At 54.6% G+C, this 16,677-nt stretch overlaps 2 protein-coding genes across 2 annotated transcripts; one reads left to right on the forward strand and one right to left on the reverse strand.

Moving 5' to 3' along the window:
* The first annotated feature begins 8,665 nt into the window (after positions 1-8,665).
* On the forward strand, positions 8,666-9,898 carry H1-10 (H1.10 linker histone). The gene has a single exon (XM_066557984.1). It carries the CDS (start codon positions 8,778-8,780, stop codon positions 9,432-9,434), a length of 657 nt encoding a protein of 218 aa, XP_066414081.1. The 5' UTR covers positions 8,666-8,777; the 3' UTR covers positions 9,435-9,898.
* Positions 9,899-12,983: 3,085 nt separating this feature from the next.
* On the reverse strand, positions 12,984-15,385 carry LOC136561766 (histone H2A type 2-B). The gene is made up of 2 exons (XM_066558226.1): positions 15,311-15,385; positions 12,984-15,239 (listed from the first exon to the last, which is right to left on the reverse strand). The coding sequence occupies exon 2, from the start codon at positions 15,171-15,173 to the stop codon at positions 14,793-14,795; it is 381 nt and encodes a 126-aa protein (XP_066414323.1). The 5' UTR covers positions 15,174-15,239; positions 15,311-15,385; the 3' UTR covers positions 12,984-14,792.
* Positions 15,386-16,677: the final 1,292 nt, after the last annotated feature.

Here is a 16,677-nt window from a genome sequence, read left to right on the forward strand (position 1 = left end):
GTTGGGGGAACAATAACCCTGAAGTTCTTGGGGAAAGGAGATGGTCTGAACTTTGCAGCCCTCTGCCTGGTTTTGGGTGGTGGGGCTGAGCCCTCAAGTGACCCTGTGTTTAATGTCTTTCCAGTCAGATAAACTGGCAGTAACCCAAGGCAGAGTGCTCCAGATGAAGTAGCACAGCTGTGGGGCTCCTTGCCACAGGATGCTGTGGATGCTTAAGGGGAGGGGAGGATTCCATTTGCCACCTACATATCACTGTTTTTACAGGTGGGGATACACACAAGTGTACAAAAACCAGTACAGAAGGCAAGCAGCATGGGAACTGCTGCCCTGCTGTTACACTCAGGGCTGGTGGTGTCACAGATGGGGACTGGTGTTCTGCAAGAATCTCTGTCATCACTGTGCTCTGGAGAAGCCAGCTGAACTGACTATTGCTGCAGGGAACACACACACGGAAAACCACTCCCTGCACCATTGGAGTCTCATGGCTTTTACTTTTGTGATGACCTCTGTTGCTGCTGCAGTGACAGTGGGTGCAAGGGTGACTTGTTGCTGGGTGAATCCCAGAGGAAGCCTGGCCCTGGAAGAGGCTGAGGCATTCCGTTGGTGCATGAGCTCAGGCATGGTTTTCCTCTTTGCCCAAGTCCTGGCAGGGCAGAAGGAAGAGACCCAAAGAAGGAGCTTGGCTGGATGAGGGGAAGGAAAAGCCTCAGCCAGCTCAGGACTGCAGTGGGTGAAGCTGAGGAGGCGGCGGCAGGGCGGGGTGGGCAGAGCAGGCAGGTGCGGGGCTGGCAGCGGCTGCTCGCAGCAGGGCCGGAACGGCTCGGAAGGCAGCTGTGCTGTGTGATGTGCACACATCAAAGCTGGGGAATCACACAACCACATCTGTGCTGAGGGGCTGCGGGGGGCAGCCGTGCCAAAGGGATTCAAGGCCGACCGCCGGCGCTGGAGCTGCGGAGCCTGGGAGCGCTTCGCACGCCTTGGCAGCGGCTCCTGGCCGGGCTCTGGGGCTGGAGCTGCCCGGAGCCGCAGCAGGAGCCCTCCTGCCAGCCCAGGGCCTGCAGCCGCAGCCGGCTCGGTGCCAGCCCCGGCCCTGCACAGCTGGAGCCCCAAACGGCGGCACCGCCCCGGCCCCAGGTGTGGAGGGACACAGCCCGGGGCCCGCAGTTTGTGTGCCACAAACACACGAACGGGCTGGGCTTCTGCAGGGACACCAAAGGAAATGTGTGACACAAACACACACACACGGGCTCGGGGTTCTGCAGGGACACCAAAGGAAATGTGTGACACAAGCACACAAACATGCTCAGGTTTCTACAGGGACACCAAAGGGCTTTAGTTGTTTGCACACCCAAACACAGTTAACACTAGCAGGAATGTGTGTGTGAAAAACGCCAATCACTTGTTTTTAAAATTTTATAAGTTTAATAGTAATAAAATGGTTATAAAAATAGTAATACAATTAGAGTAATAATAATTTGGACAAATTGAATTAGGACAATACGAGACAATAGAGACAAAGAGTTACGGACGTCCAGGTACCTTTTTCTGGGCAGCAGGAGCCTGAGAAAGGACACACGTTAACAAAGAATTAACCCTTAAAAACAATAGCCTGTTGCATATTCATACACCTCATACATGATGCATAAATTCCATACAAATACAGGATTCTGTCTGGTCACTGTCAACTTCTTCCTCTGGATCCTAACAGCGCCTTCGAGGCGGGAAGAAGTTCGTTTCTTCTGATAAGAGGGCAATAAATTCTTCTTCTCTGAAAGATTTAGGTGTCCTGTGGCTGCTATCTCACTGCAAGTCCTTTCTTTAAAAAAAAGTATCCTACATAGCATAGTTTCCATTTTAATATTTTGTTATAACCTAAAACTATATTTAACACACTACTTAAGAGAATTAATACAGCATTATTTTCTAACACAACAAATATAATATTCATTTTAATATTTGCAAAAAGCCAATCATAAAATACGCATTTTTCACAGTGTGTATGTATTTATTTACCAGGACACATCTTTTGGAGAGCAAAACCACAGGGGAAGCAGGAAAGCACAAAGAAGCACAGACATGGAGTTGTGTGAGTGTAAATTCTGTGTTACACAGGCAAATCTCCCAAGGCTCAGAGACAGCACGAGTCATTACAGGTTTCTGTTTGAGACACGAGTGGTTGCAGCCTTACCCATGTACACATGTAGCATAAATCATCTTTTTCTTCATATACATATATATATACTCAGAAAAGGACAAAAAATATCTCACACATAGATATGGCTACACCCACATATACTTTATTTATATATTTATATAAGAAAATTTAAATATTAATTACATGGATATGCACATATACAAAGGTGTGTATGTCTTTGTGTTAGTTACTGCCCCCATACATGGAGAGACAGAGATGATCACACACATTCAGACACATTTTAAATTATTTTATGCTTGTATTTTTATGGGTGTGGGTTTTTTCTCTTTGTCTACACACAGAGATTTTTCTTACTATTTATACACTTCTCTGTGTCTATTATATATATAAATATTTTTATATACTTGTATACCATTTCTTTATTACTGTCTGGTCTTTATATAAAAGGGTCATTTACATGCAGCTCTGTATGTGTAGTTTAGCTATTTTTATATTTCTTTGAGAAAGAGAGGAGGGGGAGGGAGACAGAGAAAGAAAATGAAAGGAAATACAGACACATAAATAAATATCTAATTAAATTGGATGTAGAGGTGGATATGGGAACATTTGTGAGTTGGGAGGGGGAATGACTGGCTCCCTCGTGCTTGCTCCTTGTACACATGCATGCAGGCAGAGAATATATGTCCAGATCAATACATGCACACACACTGTGTATGCATCCCAGATATTACATATGGGGGCAGAAGAGAGGGTGGGAGACACCACAGCCTCACACCCACACACAGATACCCCCACATGCATTTTTACAGGGGGAGGGATGTGATGGGGGTATTTTTTACCATGCTGTGTGTAAGTCTTTCTCTCCTTCTTGGGGAAAAAAGGAAAAAAATTGGAAGAATGGTAGAAAACAGACACACACATAATCAGTTACATATATAAGAATGAGTTACATATATAAGTAAATGTTTAAATAAAGTGTGTGTGGCTGGAGACATGGGGAATGCTCTGTGTGTGTGGATAGTGCATGTGTGCTTCATATCTGTACACATGCACATAGGTGTGTGTGTGCAGCAAGAGAAAGACTGAGCAGCTCACAATCTCACTGTATATATATGTACAATTTCACATATATGTATATGTGCATGCAGGGAGAGAAAGGACATTGTGTGGTTTTAAGGATACAGTGTGTGTGTGTGAATATCTCTAATTATATATATATATATATGTAATATATATATATATGTAATAATATACAGAATTATGTATTGATATGTATGTGGATATATAGCAAAAGAGATTGTGTGTTAGTATGAACAGTCTTGGTGAATAACCATATCCACATCCACATAAATGCAGAGAGAGGTGAATGAACAGGTCACTCTCTCTGCCCTCCATATATAGTATTTATGCATATATGTGTGTGTATATTTATAGAAAGGGAAAAGCCTGTGTGTGAGAACAACTCTCTCCCTGTAGATGCATATATACCTATGTGCAAAAATATAAATAAATATATTTCAGGTGAACTTGTATGCAAAGAGCTCTCATCCCTTCCTAAGCACAGATCTATGTATGTACATGGAGTGAGAGAATTATGCACATTTGTGAACAGCTCACAGGTTCTTGTTCTATAAATATACATGAGTGTGCAAACAGTGCTTTCTCCAGTTATATATGTATATATGCATATATAAAGAGAATTCTCTGTGGGAAGTTTATATATATATATACACAAATATATGTATGTATATAGTTTATTACAAAAAAAAGGCATTTCATGGGTCAGAACATATGCATACAGAGAGAATATACATCAGAAAGTATTGTATGTGAAAACAGATCTCTGAAGAGCTCAGTGCATGTATATATGCACATCTATAAATACACAGTCTATATAATATAGAACTATACTTTATAAATCCCATACCTGCTACTTCATCCCCCTAGTATCTATGTATATATATGTATACATACATGGAGTGTGTGCACGTGTGTGTAGCAGGAAAGGAAGAACGACTGTCTCTCTATAGATACAGGTATATAAATATGTATATCTGTGTGCAGGAAGAGAGGAAGAGAATTGTGAGTGTTAACAGCTCTTTAAGTACAATACAGAGTGGGAACTGTGCATGAAATCTGTATGTATATGCATATATGCATCTATATACTCATATATAAGGCAAGAGAGAGTACTGTGTGTGAGAATGGCTCTTACTAGCTCTACTCATGTGTGTACATATGGAGAGAGAATATATCAACATATATACATAGATATACATATATTTATGTATCCCAGAGAGTTTATATGGGGGGGGGGGGGCAAAGAGAGAGAGAGTCATGGAAAATGTGTTCATGTATATGAATTGCTCAATCATTTTGTTATTTATATATGTCTAAATCTATAGATATGGCAAGAGAGAGGATAGGTGTGAGCAGAGACTATTGTTAGTGTGAACTCTTCGCATGGACTATTGCTGAGTGAAGATCTTTGTGTATGTGTGCATTTATTTATATATAACAAGAAAGAGTTGTGTGTGTGCTGGCTCCCAAAGTCTACATGTATAATGTATAATGTATGTATTTTAAATTATTTTATGCATACATAAAATAATACATAATAATGTATTTTATGCATACATATTCTCTACACAAATATGTAGAGAATTCTGTGATAAAACAGGCTCTCTCTCCATATAGAAGTTCATATATATATATGTATATATATTTATATATAAAACATATATAACATATCATATATATATATAACATATATATATGTTACAGCTTTCTCCATAAATAGTATATGTATACCCATGTAGTGAGCAAATTATGACATTATGTGTGTGAACAGCTCTCCCCTAACTCGCTATGTTCTGTTAGAATTACATGTGAACATCTGTGTCTATAAGGGTGTATATATATATATATATATACATATGCATATATACATATCTATACAGGAACAGAAAGGACTGTCATGTGTGAAAACACTCAGTATATAGGTATATATGCATATATATGAAGAGAACAATGTGTATAAGCAATGCTCTCTCTAATTATTAGTATAAATTAATATATAGATAATTATTAGTGAACACTCTCTGTACACATGTACATCATACAGAGCCAGTAATGAGTGAGAAAAGCTCTCTCTCTATAATGTATCACATACTGAGAAAGAATGATACAGAGATGAGACAATTATATAGGGCAGGGAGAGAGAGAGATAGAAAATGTGTGTGTGAGACAATAGTCTTGCTCTTTTCCTCAGGTATATATGCACATGTATTTACAGACAGCAGGAGAGAATAATGTATGTGACCAGCTCTCACTGTGTGTCTCTAAGCATACCTATATGGATGTATACAGTGACAGAAATAGTGTGCATGCATTTGTGTGCACAGAGAGGGCAGGAGAAAAGAGTGTGAGAGCTTATCCCCAGATCAGTACATATTGCATACATTATGTATGTCTGTGTGTGCACAGTGAGAATGTTTGAACAGCAGGCTCGCTCTCATCCCCTGTTTCTATAAATGCCAATGTGTGGGTATATATAGCCAGAGAGAGCTGCCTGTGGAGTTGTCTATGTATGTATGCATGTGTGAGAGCTGTGTGTGTGAACAAGTCTGGCTGTGTCCATGTAAGTGTGTGTGTTCATATGGGGACAGAATGTCTGTGTGTGTGTGTGTGTTGTGTGTCTCTGTGAGTGTCTGTGTGTGTGTGTGTGTGTCTGTGTGTGTGCTGTGTGTCTCTGTGAGTGTCTGTGTGTCTGTGTGTGTCTCTGTGTTGTGTGTCTCTGTGTATGTTGTGTGTCTCTGTGTGTGTGTCTGTGTGTCTGTGTGTGTCTGTGTGTGTGTGTGTGTGTTGTGTCTCTGTATCTCTGTCTATGTGTCTCTGTGTGTGTGTGTTGTGTGTCTCTGTGTCTGTGTGTCTGTGTGTTGTGTCTCTGTGTGTGTGTTGTGTGCCTCTGTGTGTTGTGTGTCTCTGTGTGTGTGTGTGTTGTGTCTGTGTGTGTGTGTCTCTCTGTGTGTCTGTGTGTGTGTGTCTCTCTGTGTGTCTGTGTGTGTGTGTCTTGTGTGCCTCTGTGTGTGTCTCTGTGTGTGTCTGTCTGTGTGTGTGTCTTGTGTGTCTCTGTGTGTGTTGTGTCTGTGTGTGTGTGTTTGTCTCTCTGTGTGTCTGTGTGTGTGTGTTGTGTCTGTGTGTGTGTGTCTTGTGTGCCTCTGTGTGTGTCTCTGTGTGTGTCTGTGTGTCTGTGTGTGTGTCTTGTGTGTCTCTGTGTGTGTTGTGTGTGTGTTTGTCTCTCTGTGTGTCTGTGTGTGTGTGTCTTGTGTGCCTCTGTGTGTGTCTCTGTGTGTGTTGTGTGTCTCTATGTGTGTGTTTGTCTCTGTGTGTGTCTCTGTGTGTGTGTGTTGGGGCTATTTTCTCCCATCCTCTGTGTTTCTCTCTCACACACACAAGCAGCCTCCCCCACACATTCTATTCACACACATATTTCCACGTGTGTGTTCCACTCCCTGCCCTGTCCTTGGAGGGGAGGGAGAGCAGCCCTGACTGACAGCGCTGGCTCTCTGTGGCTGAGGGTTGGTGCTGGATGGTCCCTGTGCTGCTCCCAGCCACACAGCCGGGCTGAGATCAGTGCACTCACTGCCCAGCCCTGCTCTCACATCCACCCACCCACACACGTGTACTGCTCTTAAATGTTCATATGTTTATGTCAATTTTAAAAAATATATAGCTATGTCTTTATGTGTATGCAGGCACATTTATTTTAAATTTACTGTAGCTATTACATTAAACAACAACTATTAGATATCACACATCTATAACAGACACAACATACATACCAACCACGCTTTGTAGCCGGCTTAGCTATAAGCTTCCACCCGGCTACAGGGTCGCATTTACACATGTACAGGTGTGAGTTTGCATGTTACACACATACACATCATTCACTCCCCGGTGACAGCCGTGCAGGCGGTGGCTGCCGGGTCCCGGGGTTGTGCTCGATGCTCCCGGTGCTCCGGGGAGCTCTCGGTGGGGGATGCCGGGGCTGTGCCCTCTCTCCGAGCCCGAGGCGGGCAGAACTCATCACAGGGATGCCTGGCACGGCTGCTCGGGGGGCACAGCCCCGCTGTTCGGGGGATCTCTGCTCATCGCTTCGGGATGGGCTCACAGACGCGGCTGGGCAGGATCCGGCCGCCCCCGGAGCCCCGAGAGCGTGGGGACTCGTCCCGCCGGCGGCGGGGGCTGCGGGCGAGGGAAATGGCGGAGAGAGCCGGGGGATGGGAGAGGGGGAGAGGGGGAGGAGGAGGAGGAGAAGGGAGGGAGGGAGGGCGGCGGGGCTGTGCGGGCTCGGCGTGCGTGGGCAGGGGGCGGGTGCGACAGCGTGTGCGGTGTGCCTGTGTGTGTGTGTGCCTGGGTGTGTGTGGGTGTGTGTGCGTGCGTGTATGTGCGTGTGTCCGTACGTGTGTGTGCGTTTTGTGTGTGTGCGTGTGCAGGGGTGTGCGCACAGCTGGGCACGCCCCCGTGCCTGTGCCCCGTGTCCCGACCCACCCGCAGCGGGGGCACACGGATCCCACTCCCAGGAGCAGGGGGAGCGCCGGGGCTCGGCCAGGGAGGGGTCGTGCACTCCCTTCCCCCTCAGCCGCGTTTCCCCGCTGGGATTTGGGGAGATGGGGTGAATTATGGGGGATGGGTGTTCAGAGCATCGCTGCTGCCCCCTTCCCCCCCGCCCACAGAAGCCGCGCCTGCAGCGGGGCTCGAGCCCCCCGCCCGCCCCGCTACCACGGCAGGCAGAGGCTGCAGGGGCGGACACCAGTCACACACTCCCCCACACCCACGGCCCTGAGGCTTCCCGGCCTCTCCCCAGCCCTGCCCCGGCCCCGCCGCGCTTTTCGCATCCTCCGCCGGGAGCGGGGGGGTCACACCGGGCACGCAGGGCTCCCCCGGGAGCCGCCCCCCCGTTGACCAGGAGGGTGAGGGTCGGTGGGGGGATGGCCCCAGTCGCCAGGGCGGGACCCCCGGCCACGGAGGGGCATCTCCGCGCTGCTGCTGCCGGCGGCCGCGGGAGGGCGTCGCCTGTGTTAGTTCCCTCCGGAGAACCCAGGGCCAGTGCCGCCGCCACCGCCCCCCGGCCCCCGCCGCCTCGCCCCGCCCGCGGAGGCCCCTCTTGGGCGGCGGGCGACGGCGCCGGCGGTGGGCGGGGGGGCCGAGGTGAGGCCCCAGTCGCCGCCGTACTGGGCGCCCCCCTCCTCGCCGCCGCCGCCGCGCCGGCCGCGCCCCCAAAATCTGGGCGGGGGTGGTCGGGCGGCGCTCGGCGGGGGCAGCGGGGGCGGCGGCGGGCCCGGGCCGGGGGGGCGCGGGGCGCGGCGGCGCGGGGGGGCCGGGCGGCGGCGCGGGGGCCCCGCGAGCGAGCCCCAAGAAGCACAAACTGGGGCTGGCGGCGGACCAGGCTGTTGTTGTTCTCAACGTGGTCCGCCCCGCGCCCATATAAGAGGCGGCGGCGGCGCCCGCCCTGGCAGAACGCGCACCGAGTGGAGCCGGCACAGCGCGCTGCGCTCGCCGGGCCTCGCCACGCCGCCGCTGCCCCCGCGCCGGCCCGCGGCCCGCCACTCCCCGCACCATGTCGGTAGACCTAGAAGAAACCGATCTGCCCATGGCCGAGGCAGAGGAGGCGCCGCTCTCCCCGGAGAAGAAAGCGGCTGCTAAGAAGGCGAAAGGAGGCGGCGGCGCCTCGTTGTCGCCATCGAAGAAAAGGAAGAACAACAAGAAGAAGAACCAGCCGGGCAAATACAGCCAGCTAGTGGTGGAGACGATCCGCAAGCTGGGCGAGCGCAATGGCTCCTCGCTGGCCAAGATCTATAACGAGGCCAAGAAAGTGGCTTGGTTCGACCAGCAGAACGGCAGGACTTACCTGAAGTACTCAATCAAGGCACTGGTACAGAACGACACGCTGCTCCAGGTCAAGGGCACCGGCGCCAACGGCTCCTTCAAGCTCAACAGGAAGAAACTGGAAGGCGGCGGGGAGGGGGGCGCGGGCAACAGCGCCCACAAGTCCCTCAAGAAGGCGACGGTCTCCTCGACCCGGAGGGCGGAGAAGCCGGCGGCCAAGAGCAAGAAGCCCGAGAAGAAATCGCACAAGAAGGGAGCCGGCGGCGCGGCGGCGAAGAAGGACAAGGGCAAAGCCAAGAAGGCCACCAAGAAGGGAGCCGCGTCCCCCGGGGGCAAGAAGGTGAAGAAGTCGGCAAAGCCCAAGGCGCTCAAGAGCCGGAAGGCATGAGACCGAGGCGCAGGGAGCCTCCCGCCGCCCTCCGGGCTGAGAGCCCCGCGGCACAGACTGCTCTGAGGACAGACCCCAGGGGACCCGCTTTGTCTTTGTGTTGCTGACTCGCCTCCGCAGCCACCGCCGTGCGCGGTGAGCGGGGCTGCGGCCGCCCCAGCCCCCCTCCCTTCCCCTTCTCTGCCGCCTTATTTTGTCCACCCCTTCTCCCTCCATCCCATTCCGCGGCTTTTCCCCGATCGCGCCCTTTTGTTTTCGGCCGTGCCCCTCCCCTCCTGTAGACGGTTCCCGGCCCTCACCCCCTCCCCGTCCCCCCGGTTCTTCCCGGGGTTTTTTCCCGCCCGGTTTCCATAGCAGCCATTTTGCACGGGGCCCCCCCGCGCCACGTGGGCCGGTCCCGCTCCCGCCGCCCGCGCGCGCCCCGCCTGGCCCCGCCCCCTCCCGCCGCGCGCCGCCTGCTCGCGGCCGCACCGAAGGGTCAGGGCGCCCCCTGGCGGCCCGCGGCCCCGCCGCCATGGCAACGGCCCGGCGCGCGGGCGTGGCGCCCCCTGGCGGCCGCCGGCCGCACCTGCAATGGCCTTCAATGTTTTTGTATGGGTCTGGGGGTGGGTGGGTGGGGAGGGTTTGGGTTAGTGGGGTCGTTTTTTGGTTTATTTTCTTTTTTTTTTTTCCTTTTCATTTATCGTCGTTTCAAATAAATTGGTACAAAACGACTCTCCCGTGTGCTCCCTGCAGGCGTCGGGGACCGGGCAGGAAGGGGGCTGCTCCCAGGGGGGGCCTTTCCTGCTCTTCGGGGTCCGTCCGGGTGCCGATGCGCAGAGCCCGCACCCTTGCTCCGAGTGGAGGGCAGGAGCAAAGAGAGGAAGGTCCCCCGCCATGGAGGCGGGGGAGGAGCGCGATCGTTGCGCAGCTGCGCTCCCGGAGCAGCGGGGCGGGGGTAGCCCCCGCGGACATCCTCAGCACACGCACCGCCACAGCCGGCATCGATCCCCCGCAGGTTGGACAGGGCAGCTCCCGGGGCACAGCCCTCGCCCCTCTCCGGCCGGGAGCGCTCCCCGGTCCCGCAGCCGGAGCGGCAGCGGGGCACAGCCGGAGCCCCCCCGGCGCTATTTATAGCGCACCCGGCGCGGTTGCGTAAATCCCGGCGGGATCTGGGCCATCTTGTTCTGCCGGCTGCGGGAGGCACCGAGGGACGAGCTCATCGCCCTCCGTGCCCCGGGACTGCCGCAGAGGGGGGACAAAAAGGGGCAGCCCAGCCCCGAGCACGGAGGGGGGGAGCGGGGCACGGAGGGGCTGCAGGGACCCCCAGGCCGGCTGTGGTGAGCCCCGGCAGCGCTGCCATCGCCGCAGCTCCAGCCCCACAGCACGGCCCTGCCCCGCTGCTGACACCAGCCAGGGAGAGTTTCAGCAGCAGCACTGCCCGAGGGCTGCTCCAGCCCTGGCGAGCCCTGTGCTGGAGCATCGACATGGTCCCGGTGCCTAGGGAACACAGCATGGATCAGGCCCATCCAGCATCCCCCGGAGCAGGTGACAGGGACAGCAGCCAGTGGGGCCTAGGGACTGTCACACCAGTCCTTTCAGCACTTCTGGGAAAGGCACAGCCCCTTCCTCAGGGCCCCAGTCAGACCTGCTTTATCCCTTTGTTCCCTGGAGAACAAGCAGGGAGAAGGGAAGCAAGTTTTACTCCCTGAAGAAATGTCCTTTTGCTACATCCAGAAGAGAAGGCAGCCATGCTCCTGGAAGAGACCAGCCCTGGTCTGCTACAGAGGCTGCAGCCTCCCTCCAGGTCTGTATTTAGAAGCAGCAGTCCCCATCCTGCTGGCCCACAGCAAGCCTGGGACAGATGTGCTGCATTCTGGCACTGCCCCACACTGTGTCCTGAGTCAGTAGCTGCAGGTTTGGGAGGATCAGAGGGGATGCCCTCACCAAGGGCTGGGACACAGGGGCCACCCTGCTCCCCAGGAGGGGAGGTTAAACGAAGCCCATCTCAGGGCTCAGCTCTCCTCGGCTCTCTTGCATGGCAAACTGTAACCAGGCAGACCTGCAGGCACATTCCTGTGGGCAGATAAAGGCAGAAACAAGGCAGTGACCCTCTAGCTGCCCAGCACAGGGAAGGCAGCAGGGTGACACTCTGCCAATCCAGCTGGAGCTGCCTTACCTCACAGGCTGAGCCTGCCAGAGCCATGATGCTGGGGCATCCCTGAGTGAGCTCCCCTGGGTGCTGCCAACCTTGAGGACCAGGCTCTGGAGAGAAACCCAAGCCCTGGGGACTTTCAAGAGCCAGTGACTCATCTCATCCAAGTGCCAGAGCTGAGGGACACAGCTGGCAGAGACTGTGCTGCACGTGGTGATGCACAGCAGCCTCCCACAGCAGGCAGCTTTCAGCTCCCAGTCTGTGCTCATCCCATCTTCAGGTACCCAAGAGACAAGGGAACAACCCTGCAGCCTCCCAGGCCTCTCCGTAAGGGAAGCACAGACCAAGAGACCCTTCCAGGCTCACCTGACCTCTGGGGAAGGCTCTGCTCAGCCAAGTCCTTCACATGGGCTGTGGGCCAGTAACAGCCCTCCAGAAAGGACAAGACCTGTCCCTGAAGCTGCAGGCTTGACAGTGACCACATTTATTCCAGCTTTATAGTAAAGACCAAGACTTCCAAAGCTCCTGGTCACAACAGTGTTCAGCTGTGAAGCTTATGAGGTGATAAAGGCCAAGCACTTCAGCAATGCTTGCTGTGACAGACAGGATTTCCTTCGGTCTGCCTTGCACCATCCCAGCTTTCCCAGCTGGTCTGTCACATGCCAGCAGAGGCAGCTCAGAGCCCAGCTGGAGCTCAGTGTGGAGGGCACTGTGTGCCACCAGCACCCAGTCACAGCAGAACCACACCACACCCAGGGAGGCTGCAAGCCCTGGGCAGCAGGGGACACTGCCCTACAGGGACCTGGCCAGCACCCACACCTCCTACAGCCCTGCACAGACCAACCCGAACACCACTGGGAGTCATCCAAGCTTCCACAGCCCTTATTCCTCCCTAGAACCCAAACAGGTGCAACACTGGTTTGCAGAGCATCCTCCAGAACAGCCATCTGGGAATGTCCAACAAATGAGAGGGTGTGAGAGTAACAAACTGCCTTGCAGTTCCAGGTTCCTTCCTTCACTTCAGGATCTCTGAAGGGAATTTTCTCATCTCTGCAAGGTCACCCAAAGGCTCCTGGAGCAGCCATGGGGCACCTTCAGCACTGGGGGAAGGTCCTGGGTCCAGCCTCACTCCTCCTCCACTGCACCCAGCCAGGAGCAGCTGAAGCTTCCTGGCACTTGTGACAGAACAGGCAGGCAGTGTGGCATCCCCACAGCAGGGAGAAGAGCCACACAACAGCATTATCTTCTCCCAGGGTAGGAAAAGGCTCCCCGTCTGAGTGAAGGGCAAACCCACAGTCGGGCAGTGGTCCTGTCTGGTGTTTTACTAGTCCTGCCCCTTGGAGAGAGAGCACAGAGCCCAGACATCAGAGCCTGCCAGATTCCGTGGGTTTGGTGAGGTGACAAGACACGGCACATTTAAGAGCATTCAACAGGGAACCAGTTTAATCAGATATCAGGTTTGCACCATTCTTTTCAGAATCACAAGTTCTGCATTTTTCTAAGAAATACAAAGCACTCTCAGGTTTACAGAATGCTGGTCCTGGAGAAAACAAGAGGGAGAGAACAAGACACTAAGATACAGACACTAAGGATGATACTGGGCAGCAGGAAGGAAACTGCTCATCCCCACCTCGCTGATGGCAATAGCCCTGCAGGAGGCAGAGAGCTCCCGGGGGGGCTGTGCCCTGCTGTCCCCACCCCAGTGGGACGGTGGGACACCTCCAGACCCCCACCAGCACCACACCAATGCACACACCGCTCCCACACACCCGAATGGAAAACCCCTGCATTAGCCAGCTGACAAGCATCCAGGTTCTACTCTAGGTAACATTAAACTCAGATCCAGGGTAAGATACTTCATCCACAAGATTAAACAGCTGATTCAATAGGTTGAACACATGCTACTTACAGCACATAAATAGAAGATACTTTTTTTTTTTACTTAAAAAACCGTGTGATGAAGGTCTAGGTGGGACTGCCTCGACACTGCTGCATGCACACAAGTATCAGCCTCACAGAAGCAGCTGGGCAGCAGGAAAGCTGTCTCTGCATCACCTATTCACGGGGTCACGGGACAGCTATCCTGCCCCCATGCTCAACATTAGCCACACAGCCAGGAAATAAACATGGCACTAGCCAGGAGTGGGCTTTAATACAAACTCTAGTGGTTTTCAAAAGAAATATTAATCCATAAAGGGTTACAGTTAACAGATATCATCGTCACTTTTATTTCTCAGAGCCAGAAATAGTGCTGAACAAACAAACAACAACAAAAAAAGAGACAGAGTATGTAATTTCCAGAAGTGCAACCAGGGTACAGGGCAGCTCTCAGCGAGACGAAGGGCTTCTGCAGCTGGGAGAGGAGGGGAGCCATGGCAGAAGATGGCAGCTCCCGCTCCCGGCGGGCGCCTGACCTTGCGACGCTCTCCGAGGGGATTTGTCACCGCAGCCTCCGCCCCACCCTGCCACCGGGACCCACGGCTGGTGGGAACACCGAGTACCCGAGCACCCACCGAGCCAGGGAGCTGCGGGGAGGTGACTTTACAGGGATGTACCCAAAAATAGAGACCTTAAAATAAATAGGACTAAAGCTTCTTTACAGTAGGCAATGCACTAGTTTTACCATGAACAAAACTAAGACTAACAGCCACTCCTTGCCAATGGAGAAACTTTTTCTCCTCTTCACATTTTCCAGCCCCCTGCCCTCGCAGCTGCAGTGCGGCCAGGATGGCATTGCTGAGGATGGAGGCGGGGGCACGGCAGCAGCGAGCACACACCGGGGCGAGCAGGGCCAGCCGGGGGGGCCCTGCACAGTCCCGGGGCTGGCGGAGGGGAGAGGCAGCCGGGGGTGCCCACGTCCATCCCTTGGCCAGCTACAACAATCAATCCTCAGCAGCTACCAGCAGCCCTGCACCGTGACCTAACCGCACGGCTCCAGATGTCACCACTGCCAGCAACTGCGATCCAGCTGCCTCCTCCAAAACCACTTCTTCCAGAGGGAAGAGAGGCAGAGTGGGGGCACAAGCAGGGCCTGACCTCACCCATGCTCACCCAGCACCCTGCCACGGCCCAGGCCAGAGGGGCAGTGAAGGGCTGGTGGGTGCTGCCAGGGCTCACCACCCGGCCAGGGCTGAGGGGCAGGACGGGGAACCGCAGCCCCAGCGGGAGGAGAGGTGAGGCAGTGGTGAGAAGGGAGCTGGGGGCGGGGGGACGGGGGGCAGCGCTCACTTCTTGGAGCTCTGCGTCTTCTTGGGCAGCAGCACGGCCTGGATGTTGGGCAGGACGCCGCCCTGGGCGATGGTCACGCCGCCCAGCAGCTTGTTGAGCTCCTCGTCGTTGCGGATGGCGAGCTGCAGGTGCCGCGGGATGATGCGCGTCTTCTTGTTGTCGCGGGCCGCGTTGCCCGCCAGCTCCAGGATCTCGGCCGACAGGTACTCCAGCACGGCCGCCAGGTACACCGGCGCCCCGGCGCCCACCCGCTCCGCGTAGTTACCCTTCCGCAGCAGCCGGTGCACCCGCCCCACGGGGAACTGCAGCCCGGCCCGCGACGAGCGCGACTTGGCCTTGGCCCGCGCCTTTCCGCCGGACTTCCCCCGGCCCGACATGGCCGGCAGGCAGCGGCCCCTCGCCCCCGCCTCTCAAGCAGCGCCGCGCACAGAGGGTTCCGGCGCCTGCGGGGAGACAAACGCCGTTACACCGCGCGGGGCCCGCGCCGTCCCCGCCCGCGCCGCGCCGCCCTTACCGCAAGCACTCCCGCCGCTCCGCGCTGCGCGCCGCCCGCCGCCGCACTGCCCGGCCCGCCACCGCCGCACCGCGGATATCACTGCCCGCCCGCCGCACGCCGCCTCCCATTGGCCACCGCCGCTGCCGCCACGGCGCTGATTGGTTATCGTGCCGATCCCTGATTTGCATAGGGCTCCCAGCGCCCCGGCTCCGCCGCGGGCCGGCGCCCAGGGCGGGCGGCGAGGCGGCTCTGCCTGCGCTCGGCCGGCCCCGGAGCCCGCCGGGGCTCCTGCACCCGCCAGCTGCTTCTGGCGGCGTCGGGGCCCAGGTTGGAGGGAGGGGTGTTGGCCCGAGCGCCCGTAGGTGTCTCGGCAGCCGTGCCCGTTTGCCTTGCCCAAACCCACGGGCCCTTCCTCGGCCAGCGGGATATCTCTCCCGAGAGGATACCAGAGTCTGCGGACGAGGGCGATGCTATGGGGAAAGAACCCCGATAGCGAGGGCAACCCCCAGCGAGTACCACCCTCCCTTCTCTCCTCACGTATCAAAGGGGAAAGTTTCTCCCAAACCTGTTTCTGTGGACAGGCCAGGTTGATTGTGGTCATCTCTGCACCAGGTTAGAGGAACTGCCTCAAATAGCCTTGGGCAAGCAGCCAGACTCCAGTTTAAGGGTGATGTAGCTCAGCAATAACACATCCTCATTAAACACTCAGTGTAGGGGATTTTGGGGTTTTTTGGGCGATGCTGCTGGTGCTCACAGTCTGGAGGGAGATAACCTGTACCCTGTGCCTTTGCATCACCCCTGCATCCCCAAGGGAAGGATTATGTTCTCCAGAGCTGGGAAAGTTGAGCATCCCTCCACTCGTGCTCAGCATCTTCACTCCCTCCACAGCAACTGGAGACCTGAAATGAATTCCAGATGAGCTGGTGACCTTTAGAAAAGCTTCATCTGCAGTTAGCACTGACTAGGCTGGGGCAGCTGAGCAGCTCATCCTGGAACAGCGAGGGGCAGGCAGGGAGAGAAACCTCCTGTTGAGGCTCCTGCAAGGACAGGCATCAAGGTGAGTGCCAGCAGCCGAAGGTCTATTCTGCCAGGAGCTGCTAATACAGTGACTCTCTTGCCTCAAGTCATGGTGACAGCAATGAGGAGCCAGCTAGCAACAGGCTCTCTGGATAGAAATCCTAATCCCACCCCAGCTTCCCCTAAGTCATGAAACCAGCGCTCAGCTGCCTCCGGAACACGCAAGGGATTCAGAGGCAGATTTCATTCCAAGAGCACTTGGGTCTCCCCAGGTGTCCATCCTGTGGCTCCTGCCCTGGCTCTGCTGTCCCTCCCCAGGGACAAGCTCAGCTACAGCCACCCTTGCAGCTCCCCAGGGACAGATGACT

The sequence above is a fragment of the Molothrus aeneus genome, chromosome 12 (genome assembly GCF_037042795.1).
Source record: "Molothrus aeneus isolate 106 chromosome 12, BPBGC_Maene_1.0, whole genome shotgun sequence".
NCBI classification, from domain to species: domain Eukaryota; kingdom Metazoa; phylum Chordata; class Aves; order Passeriformes; family Icteridae; genus Molothrus; species Molothrus aeneus.

Bases quoted from the DNA above. Each gene is read 5' to 3' on its own strand.
- LOC136561766 (XM_066558226.1), bottom strand. From the start codon at position 15,173: ATGTCGGGCCGGGGGAAGTCCGGCGGAAAGGCGCGGGCCAAGGCCAAG.
- H1-10 (XM_066557984.1), top strand. From the start codon at position 8,778: ATGTCGGTAGACCTAGAAGAAACCGATCTGCCCATGGCCGAGGCAGAG.